The sequence below is a fragment of the Monopterus albus genome, unplaced genomic scaffold (genome assembly GCF_001952655.1).
Source record: "Monopterus albus unplaced genomic scaffold, M_albus_1.0 scaffold20.1, whole genome shotgun sequence".
In the NCBI taxonomy this organism is placed as follows: domain Eukaryota; kingdom Metazoa; phylum Chordata; class Actinopteri; order Synbranchiformes; family Synbranchidae; genus Monopterus; species Monopterus albus.
This window is the reverse complement of record NW_018127900.1, coordinates 4,105,901-4,117,120: the sequence shown is the minus strand read 5'-3', so window position 1 is coordinate 4,117,120 and position 11,220 is coordinate 4,105,901. Positions and strand designations below refer to the sequence as shown.

The 11,220-nt window shown below is 40.2% G+C and overlaps 1 protein-coding gene across 1 annotated transcript in view; it reads left to right on the top strand.

The window, feature by feature from the left end:
- gas1a (growth arrest-specific 1a) overlaps nt 1-1,433 on the top strand; it is a 1,548-nt gene extending 115 nt beyond the window's left edge. The window contains exon 2 of the mRNA XM_020593957.1: nt 6-1,433. Coding sequence (XP_020449613.1) covers nt 6-632 — 627 coding nt within the window. The 3' untranslated portion in view covers nt 633-1,433. The remainder of the gene's footprint in view (nt 1-5) is intronic.
- The last annotated feature ends 9,787 nt before the right edge of the window (nt 1,434-11,220 follow it).

Below are 11,220 nucleotides of genomic sequence, written 5' to 3'. Positions count from 1 at the left end.
CTGAGTGCAATTACGCATACGAACACTATATTCGCGCATGTGGCCCCGTGCTGAGCGGGGAGAGGAAGAACTGTCCCAGCCACTGCATCTCATCGCTTGTCCAGCTCAATCTGACTAGGAACGGGCCATATCTAGAAGACTGCGTCTGCGCCCACGATCCGTTTTGTGCCAGCACCAAACGGGCTATCGAGCCCTGTCTCCCCAGGACTACCAACACTGGCTGCACTGAAGCTCGCCGCCAGTGCGAGAGAGACCCGCAGTGCAACTCCGCAATGCGCGATTATTTGCACCATTGTGGGAAACTTTTCAGCGGAGCAGTCTGCACGAACGCCTGCCGAAATGTGATCGCAAAGATGCGTAAAATACCCAAGGGTCAGCAGCTGGACACTTGTACGTGTGACGGCACGGAGAGGGCCATATGCGAGTTTGTTAAGAGCAGCATGAAGATTCTGTGCTTCGACTCTCAGGACAGAGAGGAGGGCAGCGGCGACGACAGCCAAGATCGAGAGGATGACGATGATCTCTGGGAATACAACTATATAGAGGAATACGATAGTGGAGCCTCCCTCCCTTCAGCTCATTGTGTTTTAACCCTGCTGGCATCCATTTTGGCTCTATTGCCCCTCATTTGATCCCCGGTTTTCTCTTGTCCGGATAAACGGCACTCAAAACGTTTCACTCGTTTACATATTGTGAACGTCTCAGACTAAATTAGTGGATTTTTGGCACAGGTCTTGTTTGAATGAAAAGTTTTAGGCGCAGAAGGATCTCAGATCAGCGTGTTTTTTATGCAAATGAGACCAGAAGGTTATTGTGGTCAGTCTGAGCTCCAGGGACCTCTCATATCAAACCCTACAACTTCACAGCCCCCCAGCTTTGCTTATGTGATAAGCTTAATGGAGTTGTCTGCTTTCTCACGGTCACACTCAGACACTGATAGTTGTCATGATGGAGACAGTTGGCTCCTTTTGGTAACAATGCAATGTGTTAGTCGATGCTGTGCACTGCCGACCTTTTCTCTGAATGAACTTTTTTAAAGAAATGAACTATTTTTCTATGACTGACTGTTGCCGTTTGGCACCAAGCTATCTGATTTACATGTATTTAATGCTGGAATCTATAAACGTGTAAATAGACTAGGAGTCAAAGTCAAACAGTTATTTATTACATGTCACGTAGTTGCATCCAGATGCTCATCATGTGAATAAAAGACTAAGAATTCCAGCTTTAAAGGGAAGTTATTTTGACTGTATTCTCTTCAAACATAATGTTTGTTGTATATATGTGTATAGCCTAGAGATGTTTTTCAGAGAATCCTTTATGTTGTAGGCTATGAGATGATTTATTCACTGTGTATAGCCTAGAGAAGTGTCTAAATCCACTGTATGATTGCCTTAATGATATACTTTTATTAAAAAGGCATAAAGGAAACTTGACAATATCATTTTGACTGAGTTATTGGGTGATTGTGTTGTGCCTTAATTCAGATTGAACATAAAATGGATCAAAGTTTTAAAATGCGCTTTGTTGCTCAAAGAACCTATTTTACTTTTTGTAAACAGTAGACACGTGATGTTGTGCTGTAATAAGCAAAAGTAAATTTAGTTTGTTATCCAGTCAGGTTACTTATCACTGGCCATGCAATATGTCAGTAGGCAGAAATGATTAACTTGGTTTATGCAAGGATTTCAGTTAGGTAATAAAAAATCATGTAAACCTGATACGTGTGTATACACACAGCTATATCATAAAATTCTATTCAACCTGTGAGCTGTGAACCTTAAGAGTAAAAGCAACTTATTTGTTCCATAACAGACTGATTTGCAGTATTTGATTATGCTGCTTGTGTCGGTATTAAACTGCAGGCCTATATAAATCCTGTTTCCTACTAATTTAAAGGAACATTATTTTTTGTTTCGGAGGTGTTTTTGTGATATCCGGTCTCTTTTTGCTTCATCACTGCACCAAATACAGCTGTTTAACAAACATTTAACCTTTACATTCCAGTTTGAACGACACTGCACGCTCTTTTAAAATCCAGGCCAGCTTCCCCTGTTGACTTATAGCCCAGTGACCCACGATGTCTTGATTTAGCTGGCTGTTGTTAAAAGCAACTGTCACCGTAAATCAACAACCCCCCCCAACACCCTCCCCAGTCTCAGTGTCAGTGTCAGTATCAGACACAGGTGAGTTGGATCTAGCTGTTTGTCTACAGACCTGCCATTCATTGTGGTGATATATTTTAATCCTGTAGGAATGTATATAATATTTTTTAATTGGTTGAAATTACACACAGTATGTTCCAGGATGTATTTATTTAGTTTTATTTAAATACTAATGTATGCAGTTATTCATATTATTATTACTAGTACTGGTTTCAGAAGAGGTTGCAGATCATGCCATCCCTCTCTTTGGTCAGCTTCAGGGGCTTTAAAACGATGATTTGCTGCAAAATGTTTTATTAGAGGGGGAACAAGGGCCCTCCAGCTGAATGGATGGAGGAGAAGTCGAGTGGCATCTTTGTCATGGAAATGTTAAGCACATAATAGTTGGGTAGCACAAAAGGGAGGCACTTCATTCTTTGAGGCTGGCTTGACACCTCTGGAGAGCCGAACGGCAGGGAAGCATGTGGGAACGATCTGCTGTTGCAAGAAAACAAGAAAAAGAAGACACGATAGGTGTAGCAAGGGATGTTAACATCCTCCGTATTTTTGTTGAATTATCATTTCCACCTGCATTTTAGAACATCAAGAAATTTACAAAATGAGGGAAACAACCTTGATCCAAAATTCAAAACATTTAATATCCCCATGTGTTTTTATGTCCAAAGTGAGTATTCTGTTGGCATGCTAATTTAAGAAAGATCCCCATATCCTCTTAATAAGTTTGGCTTCTAAATAAAATACTTTGGAAGTTTCTTGCAGTGTCAGTATGCAGTCTGCCATGCATGAAGGTTTCCTGCAGTAGAATAGTTCTGTAGCCCAGCCACCTCCTTCTCCTCCCCCTCTTTCCTCCTGCATTTGTTCAGACAGTTTCAGTACTTAGAAAAAGCGCAGCATGCATTGATTAGGTTATAATAATGCACAGTGTGTGAACGGATGAGTGAAGTGCAAAAAAAAAAAAAACTCACAACTGGCCTGCTTGTCGTAAAATGGAAGCTGTGTACAATGAATGCTTGAATACATTTGATAGTGTTGAGCTTACAAAGGTACATTTTAACATTTTTTTAAGTTGCATTAAATAAGTGATGCAGCCATAAGAAGTGCTTCAGAAATGTGAAGTTATCACAGCTGATTTTGAAGCCAGCTGCAGTTAACATGCCCTCCTCTCTTATTTAGACAAAGGATAGTGTGTATGAGTGTGCGTGTAGTTCTGGGTTTAATTTACAAACTGTGGCTGTTTGTGTTCCAGCTCTTTGAGTGAGGGTAAGGTATCTCAGCCATCAGCTTTGCTTCAGGGAGTTCACTTCACTTCCAGGCTCTGGTTCTTTGGCCTCTTGAACAAAACGGCCCACACTTCACCCCATGCAGATCAGTTCACCCCTTCACCCCATGCATATCATATCACAGTGTGTTTCCAGAGGTGTAGTTCTCTTGATTGCTGATGATGGAGGTTCAATGCTTGGTTGCTGCTTGTTACTAAATCTATTTTAGACCTTGCATATTTAATACTACTATTCACAAAATGACTTTTCCTTTCTTAACTTTTGGCTTCTCTCCTATACATTTATTCAGCAGTCTAAGTTAAATAAAATAAGCTTTCATCCTGAATATAGTTATATGACTTCTTTATTACTCTTGACAGCACGGGATATTTGACCTTAGCCCCGCTTTTCCTTGCAGTGTTTCCAGTTAAGTCCTGGCATCAGTTGGGGGTTTTTCATGCAGAAGTAAATGTAAATCCTATGTGGAACATATTTAGAATTTCTTTTTACTAAAATAATGATCCTCAAACACAAAACCATTGAAATGCTTTGCTATGTCGGTGTGTTCTCTAAGGGCTTGAAGTCTGCACATGTATGTTGTGATTAGTCTTTATAAGGTCTAAGGTAAAATGTTTGCACATTTGTCGAAACAAAGACAATAAGATCATATGAATATACAAATAAGCTCCTTGCGTCTTATTTTCACATTGATAAAACCCAGTTATATTTGTAATTTATGACCTTCTCAGGCCTTGAAGTGAGCTTGTTACTCCTGATGTGCACTGATTATATTTCTCACAGGCATTTGTTTTGGCCTTGGCTCCATGCGAGGTTGTGTAGAAAGTGATGTCAAAATGGTTGGACATTTGGAATGGCTGAGACGGAGGAGGAGGCACTGAGATGGAAAGTTCATTTGAAAGGATTTGGAAATAATCCCCTAAAGTTACCGCAGGCTATTTGATTGAATGGGCTCAACCTTGAGTCCCCGCTGTGCTCCTGCCACAGCTTAGGCGTACATTTGTTTAAAAGCAGTTATAAATGAAGTATGTTGCTGTTAGTCGTTTCCTTGTGATTTTTACTTGGAATGTGTTTTGGTATTATAAATTATTTCACTTCTCTAGATGATGCTGTCTTCCTCACCCTCATTTGGCGATCCCTCCCTAAATTCATGCCATTTGAAGGAGATGCCAGTAACACGGCGAAGCAAAGATCATTGATTTTGCATCTTTCTCGTTAGCTGCTTGGCCGATGCCAGGAGGCTTTTGCAAAACTGTTGTTTTTGTCCTTTGTATTTCAGCTGCCACTTTGATTTCATCATGCAAGACCTCTGTTGAGTTCACAACCCTTTGAAATGAGAAAAAGGCCTGTAATCCAGTTACTCAAACTGGAGCCTGACTCCTTGGGACCTGAGAGAAAACCTGCAGCACTAATCCCACTGTCACCAAGAGAATGCTTTGCTACCTGACTGTTTGTGGCAGCCGTTTGATATATTCACAGTTTAGAACATTGCTGTCAAGTATTTCACAAAGTGTAGCACACTTTGTGAAATACTTGTTAGCTGTACTGCAGTGCTTCTATAGCTGGTGTAGTGCTGGAAAAATCCAAAAGACAAAAAAACTAAACTCTTAGCAGTTTAGCAGCAGAGGAAAAACACTTGTTTGCTTAGGAAAAGGGCCACAAATACAATTTGTTTTTTTAAAGAATTAGGCTGGAGTTTTTTTTCTTCTGTGAGTTGTTCTAAGAGAGAATGAGAATTAAATTGAAACATACTGGACTGTGATTGTAGTCAGTGTCAACATGCTGAAGTGATCACCAAATATCTCAGGAGAAACATTTACTTAAGATGAAACGCTCATGGTTCCTGCAGAGAAACTGGCTCATTGTGGCAGTAATTGAATGCAGTGAGCCTGCGTGCCAGACCATTGTTGTCATAGTTACAGTAACAAACATGTAATTAAGGTTATGGAATGGTCATGTTTTGGTTAGGTTGGGGCACAAAAAAGATAACTTGGTTAGGGTTGGTGAAGGATCATGGTTTAGGTTAAAATAAGTGTTTCATTAGTCACAGTCATGGCTACAATAATAAACATGCAGTTAAGGTTGTGCAGCAGTCATGGTTTGAAACAAAAAATGAACAGCAGCCTCCTGTGTTTTGTCAACCCATCCATCCACCCTGATCTAATCCCTCTGTGGACTCTGTTGCACTTTATGCTCCAAAACCCGAATTTCTGTTTTGCTCCCATCATAATTACTATGGCCACTAGAGGTCACCTATCAATAAAATGTTATGAACCACCTGTATGGAATACCTATAGGATCGGCTTTTAGAGGAGGGTCTCCAGACACCCCACTAGACCAGTGCCATATCAGTAGTGGAGACTGTCCTCCTCTGTTCATGTGACAAAGCCTTCTGGTTACCATAGTAATTTGGCCAGCAGCAACAAAGGAAGTAAGTTGACATGATGCAACAGTCCACTTAGCACGGAGGTCAGCAAAACATCACATTATAGTCATTAAGATTTTAGAAGTGGTTACTGAATTGTATCTGCAAGTTTGTTTTAATACTACAGTTCCCAGAATTCTGTGCGCGGTAAAAAAAAATTGAGCAGCTACTTTGTCACAAACACAACAGAAGAGCTGTGCATATCTCATTTTGACATATGTAAGAAGAAACTGCCCTCCTGTAGAAAATAACTACATTGTTGGTGGGAGCAGATTATTTAAACAGTTATATACATATTATAGTTTGGTGACCTCCAGCAAGCAATTATGACAAAGGAGGAAATTAGTTGACTTGATATAAAGCCACAAAATTTGTATCTAGAGGAGGTTGGGGTGGATGGCTAGTACACCTCCAGGATGAAATGTGTGTTTTCACTTAACCAAGTAGTTTTTGTTCCTAAATCCAAGTAGTTTGTGTACCATTGACATGTATATGATGGTTATGGCCTTACCACTTCCCTCCACTGTGCAAAAATAAAGCCAAAATATTGTGAATACAGTGGCTGCCGTCTTGCTAGCAACCAGAAGGGGAGTGACAGCATCAAGCTAGTAATGAAAGCCCCCAAATCAACTGAAGTGCACCTGTTTTTATATAATGAACGTACTTACCAGAAAAATGAGCACTTGTACACACGTCAGTGTGAAAATATCTACCAAAAACCACAGACGTGACATCTGGGTAAACTTTTCTTTGATGTGTTTTGAGTTTTTATTTTGGCTCATGTCCCATCCACTAACACGGAGAAGGCAGGATTTATGAGCTGTACTGGAACCAGCCACTAGGTGGTGATCACAGTGCGGAGGCTTCACTTCTGCGAGCTGTTAGCCTGTCATTCGTTTTTACAGTTAGTGGCCTGAACGTGATGGTTTCATAATTGTAACGGCACATTGATTTAGTTCTGCTATGCTTTCTGCCGTGTTATTGATTTTGTTTATGATGCGTCCGTAAAGCTTGCCGGTGCAACATATGTTGTCATTAATGTTTATTGCATATGATAAAAAACCTCAAGAAAAGTTCTGTATCTGCATCTGACATTGTTAGACTGTGTTGCATGGTCACATGAGACATAAAGTAAATACCTGAGCATTTGGCAGTGTGTTGTACTGTGTGATAGGAACTGATTTCCACAAGTAGTAAATTTTACTTCATAGCCCTTTAACGCGGGTGTTTAACAGTTTATTATTATGCTCTGTCTGCCTGGCTGTAATGGCTCCTCACCCTCATTCAACCTGTAGCAGCCAGCGGGTTCAGCTGTTTTGCGTGCTTGGGGAGGTATTCTCCGCAAGTTAACACTTCACTGGAGGAGCTGAAGTGTTTGCCTTTCACTTTGACCACAACATAAACAACATCACCCACAAATAAACAAAACATGAGGCGGGGGCCACAAGTGCAGCAGGATTCAGTCCAAGAGGCGCTGATACACTGAGTCAGTCACTGTGTTTTTAGCTTGTGTTTGTGTGTAAAGATGCAGGTGGTCACACAAATACTTTCATGTGCAAGTTGAAGTGAATGTCTGTCTGTGAAGCAATTCTGGGTAGTTTCATGTTAATCTGATTGTTCGTTTTATATTTAGTGTTGAAACTTTTCATGCTTTATTCTTTAGAGATAGATGCACCAAAGCTGTTTCCCACTCATCCCTTTTCCCCCCCAGTGTAATTACCCATAACCCACATCTACCTCCAAAGCCTCCTCTTGCTGGGCACTTTTGAGAGGCGTTCACAATTCAGGGAATAAGAAGGGCAGAGGAAAGGGGGGAGGGACAGGGATGGGGGATAGAGAGAGAAAACACAAAACTTGCTGACACGGGGCATAACTTAATTTCCACGGTAGGAGGACAGCTGTGCAGTGTAATCTGCCATGGCAGGCCATTCAGACTTCAATGGCAGTCTTGACCCATCAAGGAAAACAGCCAGCCCCTTCTCAGTGAAGGAGGTGGTGCGCAGGCCACCATTTATTGGATTGTCTTAAAGAAACATACCCCTCTCTCTTGTTATCAAAGATTAAAAAAAAACTCCAGTCCCCAGATGCACACACAAATATTCAAGGCAGTGGGATTCTTAGCTGCCATAACATCTCAGGAGAATATTTAGCAGTCATCTTCATGCAAAGCTTCCCAGTTACCACTGCTTTTGGCAGAAGTAGATTTATTTCCAAATATTTTCTTTGTGGAAAATTGGCTGCAAGTTTTGAAACATTTTTACAGCTACCAGTGGCATAGTTGAGCAGTGGTTTCATGAGTGGCTCATCATAGGGTTGTTGGGTGAAAACACTGAACATGGCTTAAGTTATGGTGCAACACAGTGTGATGTCATGTAGCAGCAGAATGCATTGGTCATTGGTCATTGGTCATTGGTCAGTCATCTTCATGCAAGTACTTTGTTTTCCTGTTTGTTTTCTTACTGTATGTGTTTTCTTTCTTGTATGTATGACACATTGGTGAGAAATCCTGACAATTTAAAGTGAAATTAACTTTTTTTCAGTGAATAGATCTCTTTTTCAGTGATGGTTATTTTACAAATGTTACTTGGATAACTTGTGTGCTTAAGGATCTGATTCAGCTGCAAGGCGATTGTTCAAGCTATCACAAAGTGTTGCATTTTACTTGATGTGGTGGTATTTAGTAACTTGTATGCTGATTTTTGTACTCTCAATGTTAAATTATCGTAGATGATTTTGCAGTGTTGGAGTAATCTACAAGCTAAATTTAATTAAACAACAGAAAATATACAAATGGGAAATGTGCTTTCACCCTGATATGAGTAATGAGGCTGTAGCTTGAGAGTTTTGGGGAGTTAATGGTTTGGCAGTGGAAGTCAATAAGAGCCAGGGTCTCACTCCATTAAGCTGACCTCCAGGGCCATGTATTCATCCTTCACACGTTCATTTCCTCTTTTATGCTCCCTTTCCCCTCACAATGGAGGGCAGGCAGCAGTGCAGGCTCATGCTGAACAGCCTCTGTACTGACTGTAGGCCATAAATATGTTGGGTCCGCTTTGTGAGTTGATGTGGCTTTGTTAACCCAAGCACAAATGGGAGCCTTCAAAGTAATTAATGAAATGGCAGGCGTGAGACAGAGGAAGCTGCAAAAGGTGCAGAAGGTCCCAGTTTTATCTTGTGTATGTTGTATTTTCATGTTTTGTCAATAATTTTCCCACCTACCTGAATGTGTATTTATATATAAAAGTGTGCCGTAGGTTCCACGTTCATTCCAACCACATTTTAAACCTTAAAACAGGCTTTAACATTGTCTCACCACATACGGTTTTATTATTTTGGCTTCATTGTTGTTTTTCTTCATGATTAGTCTGGTATATGTAGATCTCTCAGTGATCATAATTCCTTAAGTATTCAGCAGATTAGTAAATGATCCCCATAAGCTCAGTGTGTCATTGAAAACATTGCTTTAGATCTCTGTTCTTTCTGTTGTGCTCCCTGCAGTGCCATTTGTAAACATCTTCAAGTGAATCCCAAGAGCAAACAGATCCAAAAGCCTTCAGCAGGCTACACTTCACCCCATGCTGAAAGAGGATCAGGGCAGAGGACACCTCTGTTTGAAGTCCAAGTGGCAGTGAAAGAAGTGCAGGAACTTGATTTAAAGAGACATGGCCAAAGTAAACAAAACTCTGTTATAGCTGTTTTTATAGGTCATATTTCTTAATGTTGCATTTTTATATCCACAGCAATCAGTGAACGCAAACACCCTTCATCTGGTTTCATTAACAACTAGAAAAGAATTTCTAAAGAAATTACATTGGGAGTGCTGATATGCTGCTGAAAAACACACTGATCACTGAGAAGTTGTTGAAAAGTTAGTGCATTTAAAGATATAAAAGTGGAGCCAAACACAAAAAGTTCTAAAGAAAAAGAAGGCAAAAGCAGAAAAAAGGGAGAAAAGTTAAAAGAAAAAATAAGGTGTGAGAGAAGGAAGGAAAAAGCAAAGAAGGGAAAGTTAAAAGAAAGGAATATAAAAGTAAAGAATGAAAGAAAGGTAAGAAGGGGCAGAGGAAAGAGTATGAGTGTATGAGGGAAGAATGGGAGGAATAAAGGAAATAAGGATGAAAGGAAGGAGGAAATAAGGAATAAAATCATCCTACCAATTGTTAGACATATCAACCAAGCTGAAAGATGACTAAAATCACCTTACAGTGACAACAGCCAACGCTCAAAAAGTAAAAAAGATATTTAAAAAGCTGACCCCAAGACTAAAATGTCTAAAGTCTTTGGACTGGTTTAAAGTTTGAATGAAGTTTCTAGCCCAAAGCATCTAGAAGAAGACAGTGATCAAAGAAAAGGACAAAATAAAAATAAAGATGAAAGAGAACAAAAGCTGGGAGAGTTGAGCAGCTCCCCCATCTAATGAATAACCCTTAAAAATAAGTGGAAAACACTGGACAGTACTACATTATAATCTGTTCCCAGAATCATAAAACATTTTATTGAAATTGTGTCCTAAATTTTGAAGTACAAAGACACAAAACATGATGAATCTGTAATAAACTGGGGTGACATGAGATGAACACAGTGAATAATCCCACTCGGGCTGCAAAAGTGCTACAGACAATGGTCCAGTTTACTAAAGCAACTGAGAGCAAGGCTTGTGATTCAGGGCCATTAATAAAGCCCTCTTTGTGCTTCAGTTCATGATTGAGCAGGAGGGTTTTCAGACGTCTCTGCTTTGTTTTAGGATGACAGATTGAATCCGCAAACCAAAAAGACAGAAGCAAGGGGATTTTCTGGCTTTTTTTGTTTTTCTGTGATTGTTTGGATTGGTGTGCTTCGGTGCAGCAGTAGTAATGGCACTCATAAAAAGTGACATTAAAGCAAAAAAATCATCAGTGGCATTAGGATTCAGGTGAGATATAAATCTGATTGGTTATACCCTCATCTCCCATCATGTCTACCAGTTCATTTGTGCCTGTAAACAATGCAAAGATGCGAGTCAACATGCAAACAATGAACACAAAGATCATGATTATGCAGGCAAAAATAATACTACAAAAACCAAGAACTCTTCTACCTCTGATCTTTTCCTGGATCATAATTAGGCCCTTTTGTAAATCCAAGAATGGAAATGGAACAGCATGGAAATGCAGCTTGGCAGCTCTCAAGGAAAGCCGAGCTGCTCTTTTCCTCAGCTGCTCATGTTAAAGAAAATGCCAGGGACAGCAGAGGCAAACGGGGGCGTGCAACAGGGAGCTAGTAATGTCTGGAGCAAGAAACGAAGAAGGTGTGTGTGTGTGTGTGTGTGTTTGTGTGTGTTTGTGTGTGTGTGTGTGTGTGTGTGTGTGTGTGT